This window comes from Rhineura floridana, chromosome 1 (assembly GCF_030035675.1).
Source record: "Rhineura floridana isolate rRhiFlo1 chromosome 1, rRhiFlo1.hap2, whole genome shotgun sequence".
Lineage (NCBI taxonomy): Eukaryota > Metazoa > Chordata > Lepidosauria > Squamata > Rhineuridae > Rhineura > Rhineura floridana.
Window position 1 is genome coordinate 172,864,164 of NC_084480.1, and position 20,790 is coordinate 172,884,953.

The 20,790-nt window shown below is 44.3% G+C and overlaps 1 protein-coding gene across 1 annotated transcript in view; it reads left to right on the top strand.

Annotated features, from left to right (window-relative positions):
* The first annotated feature begins 7,145 nt into the window (after positions 1–7,145).
* The window catches only part of DIAPH1 (diaphanous related formin 1), a 127,202-nt gene continuing 113,557 nt past the window's right edge, over positions 7,146–20,790 (top strand). Inside the window, exon 1 of the mRNA XM_061586127.1 lies at positions 7,146–7,586. Within this exon, the coding sequence (XP_061442111.1) occupies positions 7,455–7,586 (132 nt within the window). The 5' untranslated portion in view covers positions 7,146–7,454. The remainder of the gene's footprint in view (positions 7,587–20,790) is intronic.

A 20,790-nucleotide genomic window follows, 5' to 3' on the forward strand; every position in this document is an offset into this window, starting at 1 on the left:
CCTGTGAACGTTCTTAAATAAACATTTCTTGGATCCAAGCCAGAATCTGCAAGACCTTTCTGGTATTAACTGCAAGTTCCCCTTACCTTTTGACTGCATAGCCATTGATACATTGGGGCCTCAATTTGGCAGTGGTCTTGTGTGCGTGTTTGCTGATATTTGTCATCAGTGTTGTGTGGACTGCACTGCAGGTAGAATGAGAGGACAGCAACTGATCTTTACTTCCTCATGTTCCTATTTTACCAATGCATATAAAATACTAAATGACAGAATGGAGTTTTTCTTACCTGCCTTGCGTCTTTTGCTTTTCTCCCACCTGCCTTCCTCTTTGGTTAATAGGTACTGAAGTACCAACCTGAGTTTTGAAAGTGTGTACTGATTCCTATGCTTTCTCTTCTGTTATTGACATATGCTTATGTATCCTGTACACAGGGTGGGGAACTTTAGGCCCAAGGATAAAATGTGGCCTTCTAGGCCTCTCTTTCTGGCCCTTGGAACTCTCCCTAAGCCACTCCCTCACTGGCCCTGCTTGACAACCTCCCTGAGTGTTTCCATCTGGCTGGGATGTATCCTGGAACTCTTGCCTGTGTGGATAGAGGATAGAGAAGAGTGTGTATAGAAAGTGGCCTACTGTACAAAGATAAGATTTCTATTCGTTGCTGTGCCCACTTTGTCTCTAGCCCTGCCCATAACTGGCAAGTGGCCCTTGAAAGGTTGTCCAGAAGGGAATGTGGCCCTCTGAAAAAAGTCCCTCATTGCTGCTGTACAGTCATTATAGTAATTGAGCCCATTCTCTTGTTTCAAGTTGACAGAGAGATGAAATTACTGTTTTTATAGGTGCGAAAGGAGTGTGGCACCAACTATTTTATTTAGCCACACATTTAGGAAGTGTATGGGTGCAGTCTGGAAACTGCAGTATACAAGACTCTCATGCATCAGATGTGAAAGACATATCTGAGGTTCTGTAAAGCTGAGTTCAAGGAGCTTAAGCTTCTGAAGACAGGGACTGTACTCACCACAAGTCTATAAGCATGAAGTAATAGTTTGTTGAAACAGATTATTCACCCAGGAGTACCCAAAACTGCATTGTTTTACTTGCAACATTGCAGTTTTCTCTGATCTAAATATTGCTCATCAAGGTACATACTTGTGTAGCTCAAATATTAGAGCAGCTGTTATAATGCCTGATGTATGATAAAATTTTCTAAATTAAAAACATAAATTTTCATATATCTTTAGAAATATCCTTCCAAGGATGTGACTGTGTTAAAGGGTGAACAAAATGCAACCCTGCCACTGGTACTAGGGGGAGATTCATAATGCTGCTGCTGCTGCTGGTGGTAATACCAAATGCTAGATAGTGTTGGGTTTGATTTTACTCTCATCTCACATATGTAATTGAAACTATAATTTAACAGAGGCCTTCAGAAATCAGCTTTACAAATGGTGTCCTATAACAAAATGTTGCAGTGTGGAGTACTTCTGCTCAGGGTTCCAGCACCTCTATTCCATCCCCACCCCAAATCTGGTTTTCTGCTTCCCTGCCCCTACAGTCAGTAATATTCCTACTAAACATGCTCAGACATCATTTGGGGTTGTTGTTTTTAATTGGAGGAGTGTGTTGGATCTAACTAAGCGCAATGTTGGCTACATTAAAGTCTTGGATTTTTCCATTGATTTCTATGGGCAATTCTCAAGTTTGTTCCTGGACTCAGTTTAGTGTCTGGATAGGTCTTTTCCTGGTACACACAGAAAAGACCTATCCAGACACTAAAGTGGTTCTTTTTAAATCTTCTTTTTGTACTTCTACAAACTTTTGCTGCTCCCTCACCCCCACTCCAGTCTGCTGATATCTCTGATGTGTGATTGTCCCCATTTTGGGTATATAAGCAACAGCACTTGATGACTCTGAATATTGGATGATGATACTTCGTCTGACCTATTTCTGCTCTTGTTCCCTAATACCCAAGTCTATCAAGACCCAAAACCAAAGAACTTTTGCTGTAGGTACCATTCAAAGGGTCTCAAACATCATGAACCATAATCTCAATCTATGACTCCCAGATAAAGGTTCTCAATAAGGCATGGGGAACCTGCCCCCCACATTGTATTGGACAGCAATGACCGTTGACCATACTTGTTGGGGCTGATGGAAGTGGAATCCATCAACATCTGGTTGACTACAGGTTTCCTAATCCTGATCTAGATACTGGCTGCGATCCAAAGCATTCCATGCTTACTGATAGGGGCTTTGAAAATGTTTGCCTGTGGTTGCAACCCTTCATGTTGTGTCAGATGCTGCACCCTGGCATCCCTTGCCTTGTGAAAGGCTGGTGCTGGAGCTGCTTTGAGAATGGGGTGTCCAAAAATGCAACATGCCTTTATTTGCTGGTATTTATTAATTTTATATCCCACCTTCAATACACAACAATCAAGAGCAGATTCACTAACAGGCAAAAAAAAACCCTTGCAGTTTAAGAACGTACCTATAGTCAACAAATATTTCTATCAAACTTTAAAAACCAGGGAAATTGGGCAGCAATAGTGAATGCACCGGGGGAGCAGGAGACCTGAACTCTGAGATACTGTACTGCCGTACAAATGTGTAAAAATGCAAACACAATTTCAGTTGGTCTTTCACAGTCCAATCCACTTCCTGTGTAGCTTGGAAGAATTTGGTAACATGTCCCTCTGAGCATATGGTGAGTGGTGGCAACATCTGCAATCAGCCAAAGTAACAGGCACAGAGAGGAGGTCAGGTCTCCTGCTCCCCTAGTGCATTCGCTGTAACTGCCCAATTTCCCTGATTTTGAAAGTTTGATAGAAATATCTGTTGGCTATAGGTACGTTCTTCAATCACAAGCGCTTTTTTTACCTATTAGAGAATTTCTCTGCTTTTTAATCTGGGATGGGGAGGGGAGGAAAGGCAGAAGAGGAGGGGAGGGGAGTATTAGGGCAAGTTTGATCATTGCATGCTTTTTGAGTTCAATGTGATTTACTCCTGTGCAATCAAGTTTAGGATAGGTGAAACTGACCTAGGGGAGGGGCAGGCAGGAGCAAAGATGGAGTTTGGGGAGGGGGGAAGGAGAGGAGATTGGGTGGGTGGGCACTGGGCAGAGGGGAATTCCCTTTCCAAAAGGAAAACATTGTGAACAGTATCATTCTTTTTCAGTGTCTCCCCCACTTTTTTATTCTACAGCAGGCACATGTAGTTTCCCACCCAAATTTAAACCAAAGCTGTCACTGGCCACATTCACACCAGACCTTTATTTCACTTTAGACAGTCATGGCTTCTCCCAAAGAATCCTGGGAAGTGTCGGTAGTGAAGGGTGCTGAGAGTTGCTAGGAGATGCCTTGTTCCCCTCACAGCTTCAGTCAGAGTGGCTGACTGTTAAACCATCCTGGCCACTGGAGCTCTGTCAGGGGAATAGGAGTCTCCTCTCAGCATCCTTCACAAATTACACTTTCCAGGATTCTTTGGGGGAAGCCATGACTCTCTAAAGCGAAATAAAGGTGTGGTGTGGGTGTGGCCCCATGATTAGCCAAGCCAAGCACCTGTGAGTGTGGCTTTTAGGACACTGACAGTTGGTTCTTACAGTAGGGCCCCACGCATACGGCGGGTTACGTTCCAGACCCCTGCCTAAAAGCGAAACCCGCCGAAAAGCAGAACTCCATCAATAAAATGGTGCCTGACACCCGAAAAATGCCAGAAAAGTGGAACAAGCGCCGTATGAGTGGGGCCTTGCTCTAATTGAAAACCGCTGTATTAGTGGAATGCTGAAAAGTGGGACCCTACTATACTGAGCATGCCTGGGCTTATCATTGACTTCAATGTTAAATTTCTTAATTTAAAAATCGGGTAGGCATTTTTTTAACTTTAAAACTGCAAAAGACGAAGGTCAGCTTATGGGGTAAGGTCAGTAATAGGATTACAGGTACTCTGTGAACATGGCTGATTTTTAATTTCAACAAATGAGAACACTGACAGAAAAAAGTCTAACATGTCTGGTTTTCCCCCTCTACACTTTGAACTCTCGATTCTCTCTGACTGTTTTGTGTATCGCCATGAAAATTTAGAGGGTTGTTAAGCAAGTGTTTTTGAGTTCAGGAGTATAAGATTTGTAAGGTTTTGTTTTGAAATAAGCTTTTGGGAAGCATCAGAATGGGATGGGTGGTATTTTCAATTTAACATTGCAGAATGCGAAAAATCCATGCCGGCTATAGTATACAGCCACTCTTGTGGCTATATAAAGGTAAAGGTGTCCCTGCACTTATAGTGCGAGTCGTTTCTGACTCTTAGGGTGATGTCTTGGGAAGTTTACAAGACAGACCGTATATATGGGTGGGATTGCCAGTTCCTTCCCCGGCCTTTCTTTACCCGCCAGCCGACCACGGATGGATGGAAGGCTGAGTGGACCTCGACCCCTTTTACCGGAGATTCGACTTTCTCCTTCCGTTGGAATCGAACTCCGGCTGTGAGCAGAGCTTCGGCTGCGTTATCACTGCTTACCACTCTGTGCCACGGAGGACCTGTGGCTATATAATAGTTAAAAATCATATTAAAACACAGCCATGGAAAAAGTAGTTCCAAACACTTATTTAATTTGTTAAAGGACTGTTTTCAACAAGATTTTTGTTTGCCTGTTGGTTATCAATGAGGGGGTTAGGCAGGTCTATCTTGGACAGGGGTTGCTCTGTTAGAGTCTGCAGGTACTGAGGAGACCCTCCTTTGAGTTTCTTTCAAACCCTCCTGAGAATGGGACAGAGAGAAGGTCTCAGAATCTGGACAGATGAGAAGGAAACTTGTTCCTAGGCAGTTTGGTGTTTTCTTGGTCATAACCAGTACTTTGAATTGTGCCTGGATGGGCAACGTGGTTGTCTCCTGCTCTCTCTAAAAAGCCCCGGTCAGTATTCTAAACCAGCTAGGTTTTCAAATGCTAGGATGGGATCCAAGGCGGCAATTTAAGTAAATTGATACTTTCTGCAAGGGGGAGCATTGGTTGGTAATCTAAAACAGTTCTCAATGCCATATCTGATCTGCAATATTAACCCTGGACTGTTAATGGAGAGCTGCATACAGTACTACTCTCTCAGCCTGATTCTTACTCACTGTAGGTAGGCTATATTGCAGGGCTGTCAAAAGTCACACAGTCTCAGCTGCAGCTCTTCCGACCTGTAATCAGGCTTTACTGGACTGTATTGGCATTAGAATTTGCACGGACAGGGCTAGTTTTAGAAGTTTTTTTTTTAAAAAACATTGAGTTACAAAGAGTAAGAAATCCTCTGCTTTTGTGTAGGGATGGACATGCTGGTGCTCAATTCCAGCTCCACTAAAACCCTCGGTTTCTCTTGATTTCTACAAGTAGCTGCCACCTCAGTCCCCGGGATATTTTAAAAATAGGTTTTCCTCTCTGAACCCAGAAATCATGACAAGTAGAGATGACTTGCTTTACTTTCTTATCTCTGTGGCATTTGGGAGGGAGCGAGGAGAGAGAGGAAGAGCACCCCCCTTCAAAATCGGAAGTTCTGCCTCATTCCCTCATCTTAAGAGATAGAAATGTAGAGGTGCCTCACGCTTCAAATCTTAAGAGTCCTACATAGTCCCTAATTTCCTGTTTGATATAAAATTTCTGTTATAACACGTGAAAGAGGAAGACTCGGCATGCTTCGTGGAAGTCTATAGGGCAAAATGGGCGACTGCATTCAATCTGAGTCCTTGCAGGGGTGATGTAAATAGCAATTTCGTAAAAGTTGACTTCTGCTTCAGCTTGAGGAGTGTGCGGTATTTCCCCCCTCTTGAAATTCAAAACAGCCCTGACGAAACGTGCTCCGATGCTGTGGGAAAGAGACTTAAAGCACTGTCTAATGGCCCCAACAGATGTTCCTAACAGTGGGCTGCATTATAGGCCTGTCATAGACTCACCTATCTCTTCTCCTCAACCCTACATGAGAATAACACCGGACTACACTCCAACCCACTTTCAGTCTCAGCAACATGTAGTAATAGCTTTTGCATTTACGGTACAACTTTATATTTTAGAGGCTGAAGACACACACTTTTTCAGAAGCAATGTTGAGACTTTGAATTTAAAAAGACCATAAACCCTTGTCTGCTTCTGCCGTTTTTGGATGGAGGGCGAGAACACGCTGCTTGCCTGTCACATCACAACTAGGCTACAGTCTTAAATTCTTTGTTTTTTACGAGCCGCTGTAACTTGTACCCTACAAGCGAGGAAAAATGGTGTTAAAATTAGAAACTCCAGGCTTCAGACTCAGAAGCCGGAAATATCTGTCTAAATTATTTTCTGCCACAGAGATCAAAGACTTCTATATGGTTTTTAGCCATATTGTGTATACCGGCTTAATTTATACACAATAGGCTTCAAACTGATTTGCCAGGGGTGGAAGTGACAGTTGCCCAGATAAAACAATAGAGAAATCTAGGATTATAGCTATGAATGGGCTGCAACCTACTCCCACCCACCCCCAAAAAGATATCGGGCAAATACCAAAACACAGGAGTCCCTGTTTCTAACTTGGTTCGTGTGAAAAAATGCACTTTTTTGAGTTTTGAAACATGTAAAAGTGCGCGTCTGCATGCCTCAAGGGATCCCAAGGCTTCTGCTTGCACCTCAGCTCTGAATTTTGGCTGGGAGTTTTGTGGGGAGATTTTGACTTTTACTACAACCTGGGAGCGGCGGAGGGTGGGGGAGCTGTATGGGACATATTTAGCTGGAAACTCTAACCTAAGCCTGACCGTTTCCCGGCCCTTCCCAGATGCAATATTAACATTTCAGGGCCATTCCCTCTCTTTCCCAACAGCAGCGCCCCCGCCCCGAAAGTGGCAAGACATGTAAACAAATAAACAAACACACACTCGCACGTAAAACACTTTTAAAAACTCTACCACACTTTCCCCATTATCTTTAGTCCTAGCTTTTCTTTTCTTAGTGGGCATGCTGCTACTTAATGACAGATAAGAAAACGCTCTCAATTTGTTGTCTAGTGGCACGTCCATCCGGGGAAAGAAAAAAAATAGCGTCAAAAGGATCTAGGCAGCTTCATCCCGGACATTTTGGACACTCTTCTATTTTTCCTAGCTCTATGATTATGACATCTGTTTAACCAACCGTATTTTCGGTCTCGAGGAGCTCACTCCATTGCATGCAGTGACGACACAGCGGTGGGCTGTGATATCTGAAAAGCGGGCGTGGATTCCGAATGAACAGTAGTAGGAAGGCGAAGCCCAAGGCAGGCGCTGCCGTTCTGTGCGGAGCCCGCCACTGGAGAGGTGTTGCTGCTGCCGCTGCCGCCGCCGCTGTCAGAAGTGGCACGGGTCGCTCTTCTTTTTGATTGTTGCTGTCGGGGCTGCTGGGCCATCTCGAGGTCGCTTTGCTCGGTGGAGTGAACCGCTTCCTTAATCTATGCACGCGGGCCTGGTTTAGTGGAATACTATGGAAAGCAGCGGAGGAGGATCCGCACGCGGAACCGGCCGCGAGAGGAAGAAAGGCAAGAACCCCGACGAGCCTTCCGCAGCTGCGATGGCGGGAGATCCCGGCGGCGGCGGCGGCAAATCCCGGAAATTTGTGAGTGTTCACGAGAGAAAGAGGTGGAGGCGGTGGAGGGACTGCACCTGTCCGGCTGCAAGAGTTTCGGAGTTCTCCGGCGGCTCTGCCCGCCTTTTCTTTGGCTCCCTGGGGCGGGTAGAACTGGCTCCGGCCTTTCTCCTTCGTTTAGGCAAGTTTCCCGTCATCTTCCTGGGTGGGGGACAGTTAGGGTGAGGCAGGAAGTGGCCTCTCCTCCTGAATCCGTCCATTAGTAAAGTCCCAATTCTTCCTGCCAAGCCACGCAAGCCTCGATTCACAGTTTGCATTGCCGACCGCGCGCTGAGAAGTTCTCCACCGTTGCGGGGCTTCTGGCCTCGGACCCTTTGCCGTTGCCTTCTCGTTTCTTTGTGGAATTATTTGGGGGCTTCTGATTTTTAGGGCCCATTAGCTTGAGGCAGGCTTGGACAGGAGAGGGGTTGGCTTCATTTTGAATCGTAGGTTTGAGCCAAGTTTTTACATGCAGAAGGCTCCAGCTTTGATCTCTGCACCTCCAGTTAAAAGGACCTCGGAGAGCAAGGCTGCGAAAGACCGTCTGCCCCAGACCTTGGAGAGCTGCTGCCAGTCAAGAGTAGAAAATGCTGCCCTAAAGGGACCACTGACTTCATTCCATTTATGTGACTTTATCTTTCAAGTATCTGTAGAGTGTGTGTGTGATGCTGATTCCCAGGTGTCCTGTGGTGCTTATCGTTTGGATTAGAATGAATGTGGGATAGAAGGGGGGGGGTTAAAGCAAGGAACACATGGAACATAAAAATCTGCCAGTGGCTTTGATCTCATACTTTGCAGGGTCAGGCTCACACCAGTTTTGAAGACAGGTGTATTATTTCCATGATTCAATTCTTATTAATGATTTCTCCATAGGTTGCCGGCTTGACTGGTGGTCACAACTCTATTTAGTAGTCCATAGTGTGTGTGTGTGTGTGTGTGTGTGTGTGTGTGTGTGTGTGTGTGTGTGTGTGTGTGTGTGTGTGTGTGTGTGTGTGTGTGTGTGTGTGTGTGTGTGTGTGTGTGTGTGTGTGTGTGTGTGTGTGTGTGTGTGTGTGTGTGTGTGTGTGTGTGTGTGTGTGTGTGTGTGTGTGTGTGTGTGTGTGTGTGTGTGTGTGTCCCTCTCTCCCTCTCTCTCTCTCTCTCTCTCTCCCCCTCTCTCTCTCCCTCCCTCCTTTGACTGTAAGTCCTACGAATGATGTTGCATTACCTGTGGTTTTGGGAGGAAGATATTTGCTTGTTAGCCTTGCTATTTTCTGGGGAATTTATTCACATAATGATACAGTTATTCTAAAAGATAGGCACCCTGTGGGCTCAAATCTGGCTACCAAAACAGACCTCATGTCAATTCCCAAGGAACCTTTTTATGTACTTTGGCTGCTCTTTTTTGCAAGCTGGGAGTGAGTCTACAGATGGGAGATGATGCCTTTCTGTTTTCTCCCAGAGGGCAAATATTAGTTTCTGGGGGTATTTATATTGGAAAAACAGCTCAGGGGAGGAGAAGGCTTAACCCCCCCCCCAGGCCCTGACCTGTCCCTCTTCCCTCCTCCCCTATGGTTGCTTTATGCGAGCTGCTACCCTCTCATCCAATTTTAAGATGTATGCAAAAGGCTTTTTAATTCCCTCTCCTTCAGCATGAAGAGCAACAGAGGCTCCCATTACTGTGTACTTTAGCAGCTCACTCCAAGTCGCAGCCTTTCTCCATCTCCCTCCACTGTGAAAGCAGCAGAGGTACTTTCAAGGTTCTTCCAATCTGTACTGCAGGGGCCACATTCACACCAGACATTTATTCCACTATTATTCCACTTTAAATACAAAGAATCCTGGGAAGTGTGGTTTGTGAAGAGGGCTGAGAGTTGTTAGAAGGCTCCTGTTCTTCTCAGAGAGCTACAGTTCCCTGACTGGCTTAATAATCAATCTCTCTTCCCAGGGGACTCTGGGAATTGTAGCTCTGTGAGGGGAACAGGGGTTTCCTAATAACTGTCAGCACCCTTCGCAAACTATAGTTCCCAGCATACTTTGTGGGAAGTCATGACTGTTTAAAGTGGAATAATAGTAGAATAAATGTACAGTGTGAATGCAACCAGGGGCTCATTCCTAATTAGTTGCTATTGCTGCACAGAACAATATGGTTTGGAAGTACTGCTTAGTATTTTCATAATCCGTATTGGAGTTAATAGATTTGACCCCTGGAGACGAGGCTGAGAAAGAAATTAGGATGCATATACTACAGCTCAGTGGGTAGGGTATCCTATGTTTCAAACAGTGGATGTTGTCCATCTGTCCTTTGGAAGATTTGAATCTACTCTACTTATCTGCTCCACAGTGTCATTTGAAGGCACATATATTTCATATAGGTACCACTTCTATGCTTTACTTCTATAGAAGTTGTTTGTGGATCTTGGAATTCAGAATCAAAGTTTCCCTCTATGGCCTGTAAGCAGTCTATAGTCCAAAGATTTAAAAAGTCTGCTTTGACATCAGAGGAGTTTGACCAATATAAGGGACCAGGACAAATTCACATGTCCAAGCAGGGCTGTGGAGTCGGTATGTCAAACCTTCGACTCCGACTCCCTCTATTTTTCCACCGTCCGACTCCACCCAAAATTGCTTCTTGTCAATCAAAATTTATTTGGAAGTCAGAGTCGGTACATTTCTACCGACTCCGACTCCACAGCCCTGTGTCTAAGGCCAGTGTGACATCTGAACAGATAAGCCAATAAGATCACAAAGCGTATGAGAAGAAGATGGAAGTCAGAAAGAAGAGCAAGAGGCAATAAAGACCATCAGTAACATGCTTGAAATTTACCTGGGGAACTGAGGGGTTTTTGACTTAAAATGTTCAAACCGTAGGCTGCTTAGTTATCCATGTGAAGTGAGCAGTTTCAGTGTCTATATAGGCAATATTCTATAATTGAACTCATCCTCCTTTTTTTTCTTATGCTATATTAGCGTCTAACCGAAATTTCAGTGAGCCCTGACACTGGGTTAACAAGCCTTTGCTGTTAGAAGCTGCCTCCTTTGAAAAAGCATGGCAAAACTAGTTTTAGTTTCTCATTTTCTCTTTTCTTTAAGAGATTTTTATCATTTCACCTGTGTTTCAGGGGGGAAAAAACCAGATTTGAAAATGTTTTGTGGTAAACATGCATGCACAGACTTGTGTGTGGTTGAAAACATTCTAGAAGTATAATTTATGGGTTCAGCAGAGCAATATTTCTTTCCCATACCAGCCGAAGAGGGACAGGACTTTGAATCAAGAGTGGAAAGCTTCATCACCTTTGGGTATGTCCTGTTCCTCTGAGAGGAGGCTGGGTTCCTGAAGAACTCTTGTCTGTCTGTCTTATTTCTAGACTACCCTTCCTTCCATGGAAGCTCAGGGTAGTTTACAGTCCTAAACAAAATACAATCAATTAGAAAAAGGAAGAAATAATTTAAAACATCATAGCAAAAATACTTTCTCAACCAAATAAATTCTGTAACACAGCAGACAAAAAAAACTAGCAACAACAGTTTTGAGACTCAAAATTATTTTCATCCTGCAAAAGCCCAAGTGAACAGATATTTTATTTATTTATTTATTACATTTATATTCCACCTTTCCTCCAAGGAGCTCATGGGGGCGCATGTAGTTCTCACCTCTCTATTTGAGGGTGCCCTTGGGGTTGGTCTGGAAGCTGCAGCTGGTACAAAATATGGTGGTGTGACTGCTCACTGGAGTAGATTATCACGAACATGTCACCCTGTTGTTGAACGAATTGCACTGGCTGCCATTACCTACTGGGCCAAGTTCAAGGTTCTGGGTTTGGTGTACAAAGCCCTATACAGCTTGGGACCAGGATACCTGAAAAATAATCTTACCCTTATATACCCAGTCAGTCACTGCACTATGCAGGTGAGGGCCTCCTGCAGATACCATCTTAGGAGGAGGTCCGTTCTGCACAACATAGGAAGCAGACCTTTAGAGTGTGGCACCTACCCTTTGGAATTCCCTCTCCTTAAATATTAGACAGGCACCATCTCTGTTATCTTTTTGGCACCTACTGAAGACCTTCCTTTTTCAACAAGCTTTTTAAGTAGAGGCCTTATCCCGGTCTGCGTCTATATTGGAATTGCTTTTTTAAGATGTTTTCAAAGCTTTTTTAAAAGATGTTTTTCAAGGTGTTTTATTTTAATAATGTTTTTCAATATGTTTTATTTTAATATATTTTAAAGTCTGTTTTTAAGATGTTTTAGAGTGTTTTTAGTGCTTTGTTTGCCTCTCTGGGCTCTTTCTGGGAGGAAGGGCGAGATATATATATTATTATTGTCATTGATATTATTATTAATATCAATATCTATTATTATTATTACTATTTATCCTCACAACAACCTTTTGAGGTAGGTTAGGCCGAGAGACAGCGACTGGCCCAAGGTCACCCAGTGAGCTTCATGGCTGAGTGGGAATTTGAACCCTAGTCTCCCAAGTTATAGCCCGAAACTAACCACTACATCACACTGGCTCTCTTGATATGTGTTCAGCTGAGACTCAAAAATGGTCAACAAGGGGGACAAACAATTCCATGAGGAGAGAATTCCACAAATAGGTTTTGCCGCAGAGAAGGCCTTGTCTTGTATTACACATCATGGGCCATGCTCATACGTGTTCAATATACTTGTGTTAATGAAGTGCAAAAGCCTCTGAATACTGTATGTTGAATTCTGTGTGTTGAAGCAGGCATGTGTGTTGAATGCTGTATGTAGGGAAGTGTTTATTTTATTTATTCCATTTCTACTCTGGCTTTCCTCTGAGGAGCTCAAGGTGGCATACATGGTTCTCCTCCCTCTCCGTTTTTTCCTCACAAGAACCCTGTGAGGTAGGTTAGGCTGAGAGGTAATGACTGGCCCAGGGTCACCCAGTGAGCTTCATGGTTGAGTGGGGGATTTGAACCCTGGTCTCCAGATCTTCCCTTTTATTTGTTAGGTTAGGTATGTAATTAGGTAATTTTTAACAGAGAGAGATAGGTAGTTTGCTAGGCTTATGGACTTGGCATACTTACCTTGATCACAATCTGTCGAGTTCCCCTTCTCTAATTCTAGTGTGCTTCCTGTCTGAAAGTTACAAAAGCTGAACTCTGTGCTGGGCTCCCAAAGTGTGGTCAGGATGCAGTAGTGTAGTGGCAAATTCAGAAGTGAGAATCCTTTCATAATAGTCACCCCTCACCCCCTCACAGCCATGTCTCCACAAAGCCTCACCCCTTCTAAGATTATACAAGATTATACAATAAAATGAGCTTTCAGTCTCTTACTTTGTTTGGAGTACTTTCCTTTAGTGATGCATTGCAACAGTTGATTCATGTGTTGCCTTTCAGCTAGACCTACTATTCTTTGTGCACATACATGGGCAAATGTACTAAGATGCTGTAAGGAACTTCTTTTGCTGAGTTTGTCGTCTTGGTTGTCATACTAAGACTCAGAGTAACTGCATTTGGGCAGAGCTTATAAACTTAAGCATGGAAATTCCTGATCCTAACCTCTGGTGTTGGCTGCACCACACATACACCCACAGTCATATTTATTTGCATTTCACCTTATCATGCATGACACATGTATAGAACATTATTAAAAGCTAAAACACATCACGTACAAACACACACTGCCTTGAATGTATTTTCTCTCTCTTTCCGCCTCTTTCCCTACTGTTCCTGGCTTTGGGCTGAAACAAAACTACACATCTTCCCCCTCTCCCCTTTTTTTCTGCTGCTGGGGTGAGAAAAAGATCCTTGTTAACAAACAAACAAAGTGGAGGCCATGCAGAGAGAGAGAGAGAGAGACCCCTCTTCAGCCTAAGTTATCCCCTTCCACTTTTCCTTGCTTCCTTTATCTCCATTGTTGTCTCCACACTCCTCAGTCCTTCCTGTGCCTACCCTTTACCACCAGGGAAGTCTGTAGGAGTGTGGCATGAAAGGGGAGTTTGTTAGTCACTCTGTGGTTGACTTGCTGCCTTCACTCTGATTGGCTTCAATCAGCAAGAAAGGATGCTGGAGACGTAGGAACCCTGCTCCCAAAAAGTAAGGGGGCCTGAGACACACACACCTGGGCAATTACACCTCTGTCTGCATGAGAATTTGTTCCTCATCATCATCCAAATACTGGTGTTGTCAGACATCTCCATAAGGTCCATTTTGTTGGTGGCCAGTTTCTCTGTTGGTAATGTGCCTGGCTGCTGCATGATGTCCTGGAAAGTTTGGGTATTAACTTTAAACAGTAGAAGCTGGCCTGCACCCACTTCCTTCTGTTGCTGTCTCTCCTCCTCAAACATCAGGAACAAGGGCTCTGAATCCCCATTTCCCTCCACTGCAGCCTTGACGAATAATCGTTGAACCTGAGACATCTTGCATGATGAATAGCTGTTCCCTGGCTTCAAAGATGTGTATTGAAGTGCTTGTATGCTAATGATGTGCATAGAGCTCAAAGGTAGTTTGGTATTTTACATTCTGCTAAAGAAGTATTTTTCTTAAGCAGTTGAGTTGGCTGCAGAGAGCCAGACCACACTGAGTTGTGTGTGTGCATTCAGTCTTGAGTCACATTCACACCATACATTTAAAGTGCATGACTTCCCTCAAAGAATCCTGGGAACTGTAATTTGAGGATGCTGGGAATTGTAGCTCTGTGAAGGGTAAATAGAACTCCTAGGATTATTTGGGGGAAGCCATGTGCTTTGAAAGTATGGTGTGGACTTGACATCAGTATGACTGTTCAGCCTGTGATATTAAATCCATTGCTGGAAGTTGTCATGGGCTTTTTAAAAAGAGAATTCTCAGGTTGCTGCCTAACGTCTTTCTTTGTTATGCTAGAAATAATATTCCTGACCTGCCTAGATTATAAATAGTTTTATAGCAGAGGTGCCTCAGGGCACAGTTAATATTTTGACTGAAATATTAAGTATTGTATTCAGTATTCATATTTGCCTGGCTCTTTGTGTTAAAGTTTAATCTTTTTATAGTTTTGTTCATGAGGGCTGTGTAACTCCCCGTGAGGACTTGCCTTGTTGCCTTCTGTAAATGTGCACAGTGAGCAGCCATGAAATGTATGCTGATGTGCATCTTCTTAATGTGAAGATGTTTAGGCTCAAGTTTCAAATGCACAAATAGATTACAGATACCTGAAGCATTAAAATGGACAGTCACATGGACAAATGACAAATATTTATTTCTTATTTGTAATGATATGAGACCATTCTGTAGGGTATTGTTAAATTAAGGACAAAGGGGTTTTAGTTGTTGACTGACTTGTATTCAATCTGTGTTGTCATGCAGTTTGTGAAATTGGTATTGTCTGTTCCTGGGTAATTAATAGAAGTTCTATCTGGGACAGAGGAAGTAGTAGTTTACAGTTGCATCCAGTTCTTCCCTTAAAGAAGATGCTTTCGAATTAGGAAAGCATCAGAAGCAGTAAATTTTATAGAGTAAGATTTCTAAATAAATAAATAAATAAATTTGCAAGTTATATATGATAATTTGGGATATGCAAGTTATCTCAAAATATCCTCATTTAAGAAGAGAAAGCTTCATAATTATCAGAATAGATGTGCACTGGAACAATCCATCAAGATACACTTTATCTCTGGGTGCTATTGAAATCAATTAGATAGAATGTGTGTGTGCCCCAGATGCTTTTATGTGTACTTGGTCCTAGTTTAAGGGCAGAGCAATTGACTATGTGATCTTTTGAAGGTTGTGTGCTTTGCTGCTTGCATTCATTTAAAGATGGAGTGAGGTCAGGAGAAAAATAAGCCTCTCAGATTGAGGAGAGAGTTGTACATTCTGAGTTTTTTTGGTTGCCATTATTACAATTATTATTTAAATTTCACTTATCTCTTATTTTATTTTATTTATTTATTTCGTTTCATTTATAAACCGCCCATAGCTAATAGCTCTCTGGGCGGTGTACAAAACAGGATAAAATACAGGAATATTACCATAAAATCAGATAACAAATAATTAACACAATCAACAAAATACAACATAGAATATAAACATTAAAACATTAAAATGCCTGGGAGCATAACCAGGTCTTAACCTGGCACCTAAAAGAAAGCAGCGTAGGCGCCAGGCGTATCTCTTCAGGGAGGCTATTCCACAATTCGGGGGCCACCACAGAAAAGGCCCTAGATCTAGTAACGGTCCTCCGGGCTTCACAATAAGTCGGTACCCGGAGGAGGGCCTTATTTACTGAGCGAAGTGTACGGGTAGGTTCATAGCGGGAGAGGCGTTCCACAAGGTATTGCGGTCCCACACCGTGTAAGGCTTTGTAGGTCAAAACCAGCACCTTGAATCTAGCTCGGAAACGGATAGGAAGCCAGTGCAAATGAGCCAGCACCGGTGTTATATGCGCGGACCGGCTGGTCCTCGTCAACATCCTGGCCGCTGCATTTTGCACTAGCTGAAGTTTCCGAACTGTCTTCAAGGGCAGCCCTACGTAGAGCGCATTACAGTAATCCAGTCTAGAAGTTACCAGAGCATGAACAACTGAGGCGAGGTCATCTCTGTCCAGATAGGGACGTAGTTGGGCTACCAACCGAAGATGGTAAAATGCATTCCGTGCCACCGAGGCCACTTGAGCCTCAAGCGACAGGGAAGGATCAAAGATGACGCCCAAACTACGAACCTGTTCCTTCAAGGGGAGTGTAACCCCATCTAGAACAGGATGAACATCCACAATCTGGGCCGGGAAAGAATTCACCAACAGTGTCTCAGTCTTGCCTGGATTGAGTCTCAGTTTATTAGCTCTCATCCAGTCCATTATCGCGGTCAGGCAGCGGTTCAGCACATCAACAGCCTCTCCTGAAGAAGATGAAAAGGAGAAATAGAGCTGCGTGTCATCAGCGTACTGATGGCAACGCACTCCAAAACTCCTGATGACCGCACCCAGAGGCTGCATGTAGATGTTAAAAAGCATGGGGGACAGAACCGACCCCTGAGGGACTCCTCAATGGAGAGTCCAGGGTGCCGAGCAATGTTCCCCAAGCACTACCTTCTGGCGACGATCCGCCAAGTAGGAGCAGTGCCCCCAACTCCCAACTCCGCGAGTCTCCCCAGAAGGATACCATGGTCGATGGTATCAAACGCCGCTGAGAGATCAAGGAGAATCAACAGAGTCACACTCCCCCTGTCCCTCTCCCGACAGAGGTCATCATACAGGGCGACCAAGGCTGTGTCAGTGCCAAAACCGGACCTAAAACTGGATTGAAACGGATCCAGATAATCGGTTTCATCCAAGAGCGCCTGGAGCTGGCCGGCGACCATCCGCTCTAAAACCTTGCCCAAAAAAGGGACGTTTGCCACTGGTCTATAGTTGTTCAAATCATCTGGGTCCAATGAAGGTTTCTTTAACAGAGGTCTCACTACTGCCTCCTTGAGACTACCAGGGACGACTCCCTCCCTCAAGGAGGCATTTATTACTTCCTTGGCCCAGCCGGTGGTTTCAGCCCTACCAGCCTTCACTAGCCAAGATGGGCAAGGATCCAGAGCAGAAGTGGTCGCCCGCACCATTCCAAGCACCTTGTCCACTTCCTCAAGCTGCACCAACTGAAACTCATCCAATAATGAAGGGCAAGACCGCGTTCTGGACACTTCAATGGATTCATCTGTCATAACATCAGAGTCTAAGTCCCTACGGATGCCAGCGATCTTATTTTGGAAGTGCTCCGCAATTTCGTTGCAACGGGCCTCAGATGTTTCTATGGTATCATGAGGGGCAGAGTGTAAAAGCCCTCGTACCACCCTAAAAAGCTCCGTTGGGTGGCAGAGAGATGTCCTAATGGTGGCAGCAAAATAAGACTTTTTCGCCGCCCTTACCGCTTTTATGTACAACTTAGTGGAAGCACTTACCAAAGCATGATTGCATCCGTCAGGAGTTCGTCTCCACCTGCACTCTAGCTTCCTTCTCTCTTGCTTCATCACTCTCAGCTCCGGGGTATACCACGGAGCTCTATGAGCTCTACACCGAAGGGGGCGTGCGGGAGCGATCGTGTCAATGGCCCGGGCCATCTCCGTATTCCACAGTTCGACCAGGGTCTCGACAGGAGCGCCAGTACTATCAGCCGGAAAAACTCCCAGAGCCCTCTGGAAACCTACAGGATCCATAAGGCGCCAGGAGCGGACCAACTTAATAGGTCCCCCACCTTTGCAGAGGGAAAGGGCTGTCGTAAGTCTAAATCTCAGCAAGTGGTGATCTGTCCATGACAATGGAGTAGATGAAAAATACCCCACCACCAGATCACCATCTCCCTGACCAGTGGCGAAGATCAAATCAAGAGTATGGCCTGATACATGTGTTGGTCCAGTAACAATTTGAGACAGCCCCATGGTTGTCATGGAGGCCATGAAGTCCTGAGCCGCCCCAGACAAGACAGCCTCGGCGTGAATGTTGAAATCCCCCAGCACTACAAGTCTGGGGGACCTCAGCAATACCTCCGAGACGATCTCTGTCAGCTCAGCTAGGGAAGCCGTTGGGCAGCAAGGTGGGCAGTACACCAACAGTATTCCCAGTCTGTCTCCATGGCCCAACACAAAATAGAGACACTCTAAACCAGTCGCCATCTGGACAGGGTGCCTGGTGAGAGAGAAAGAGCTCCTATAGACCACAGCAACCCCGCCTCCCCGGCCCTCAGATCTACCCCAGTGCTGCACCAAATACCCAGGTGGGCACAGCTGGGAGAGAGCAACTCCTCCCTGCTCACCCACCCAAGTCTCGGTAATACACACCAGGTCGGCGCCCTCCTCCACAATCAAATCGTGGAGAAGGGGGATTTTATTATATACCGACCTGGCATTTAAGAGCAGCACCTGGAGATCCAAGAGCTGGCTGACAGAACAACCAACAGTCTTGTGGATAAGAGGAGAACTGGAACAAGGCACAGACACAACTTGTCTGGGGCGAGTTCCCCTTACCTGGCACGTTCTCCTCCCCACACCATACCTCCCATAGTTAAGGGCAGCCTGCGTGGGGTTTACTCCATTTCCCCCCGTATACAGCCCTGTGAGGTAGGTTAGACTGAGGGAGACTGGGTGGCCTAAGGCTACCCAATGAGCTTCATGGGTGAGCAATGATTAGAACCTAGACCAGCCTTTCCCAACCAGTGTGCCTCCAGATGTTGTTGGACCACAACTCCCATCAGCCTCAGCCAGCATTGCCAATGGTCAGGAAAGATGGGAATTGTGGTCCAACAACATCTGGAGTCACACTGGTTGGGAAAGGCTGACCTAGACCTTTCAATTCAAATGTTAATTTGTCTCCACTACATCACAGCAGCTCTCAATATACGAGCCATATGCACCATGAAAATGCCTGGTTGTGCTCGTTTGTAGTGCCAATGGGGATCAGTGCAGATAATGGGGTCAAATACAGGAGTTACCCCAGATTGACCTGTCTTGTCACATTATATTATTTAACATTTGAAGAGTATAATCTCTTTAGTTTAACATAAACAGATATAAATGGCTGCAGAATACTTCTAGTGATTGTCAACAGGTGAAAAAATAGTATGGGGGTCTTTCTGTCTCAGTTACCGCCTTTACCACATATACAATTGAACTATATAAGGTTTTATATTAATATTGCATTTTTCAGTATTGTTCACTTCAGTAAAAAAATAAAGCTCTACAAACAGCAAAGTGCATCTCATCTTTGTCAGATGTCAATTTTTTAAAGTGAGTTATCCTAGTTGCTGCAAACTAATAGTTAAGTATTGTCATAGTAATATTTACAACATACTGATAATGTCGATGTAATCAAAGCTTCTGAATGTCAATACATTAGTCCTAGTTCACTACTAGCATTTGTTACTTGCATATCGAAAATGTTGATTAAATAAATTACTGCCATACTGAGATGTTGCTACACTGTCAAGGGGTACGGCTAAAATAAAACCCTGTATAGAATGAACTCAGGCCTTGATTATAGGTTTGATTTGATTGCACTTTGCTGAATGCTTTAATTCTGTTGGAGCCAATCCTAAGAGTGAGAGGAGGAAAAGCCTGTTTTTACTTGATGATTTTCAAAGGAGAGTTTGCTTTTGAGGCTAGAAGGAACATGCAGTCCTCAGAACTAACTCACAAAGATAACTGTCTGGATGACCAATCCTAACCCAGTTTACATTGCTGCAGAGCATTTAAAACTAAGCAATTCTAGGATAGTTTTATCTCTGCATTCAATCTGTGCTTGCACAGTGTGGACTCAGGTAAGCAAAACTGCACATGACTGGTGCAGCAGTCCCTGTGATCGAACATCCTTGTGCAAACAAGCAATTGGGATTTCTTAACCCTAACCCTAACCCTTTACAGAGCTTGTGCAGGTCACCTTGGTTTTTCTGGCACACACAGAGGGATTTTTTTTATTTTAATAGTATTTTTAGAGGTCCCAAATAGACAAGATGGAACAGCCATCATATGGTTTGTCTTAATCACATATAAAGCTGTGGTCTAATTTTGACATTAAAGGTGAGGTTGCTCCCATCTTATCTCCCCATGTTCCATCATCCAAGCACTTTCCTCCTAATATAGATCACTTCTGGTATCTGAGCTGAACTGGGAACAATTTGTGGGGTGATGTAGTCCTTGGGGAGATAAGGCTGGTATGGGGAAGGCTCAGCTGCTTTTATCCACAAGCTACTTTTGACAAAATTAGACCTGTAACCCTACAAACGAAACAGGCATGTGAGCAGTAAGGTTGGCTTTTGCCGTTTGATCCTCAGTAGGATTGCAGATGAGGTTTCATCCTCCACACATCTGATCAAATAACTGTCTGCTCATGATTACTGATAAACCTGAAGTGTTTGGAAACATATCTCTTCCTTAAACTTGTATGTAGCAGCTGTCTATTCAGATATGACCAGTGTGGTACATTGGAGATGAGAATTGCCCAGGGATTGTTACAACAAGAAGCAATGGTGAGGGATGAGTCCTGCCCATGACACATTCAATTATCATCCCTTACTTATTTTCAGCTGTGAGGTGCTCTGTAGTGAGTGTGCTGACAGGATCAGGTCCAGAGCTTGGAAAAGTTACTTTTTTGAACTACAACTCCCATCAGCCCAATCCAGTGGCCATGCTGGCTGGGGCTGATGGGAGTTGTAGTTCGAAAAAGTAACTTTTCCAAGCCCTTCATTTGGAGGCAGAGGAGAAGGGCAAGGAGAAAGGATGTAGTCCAGATAGGCATT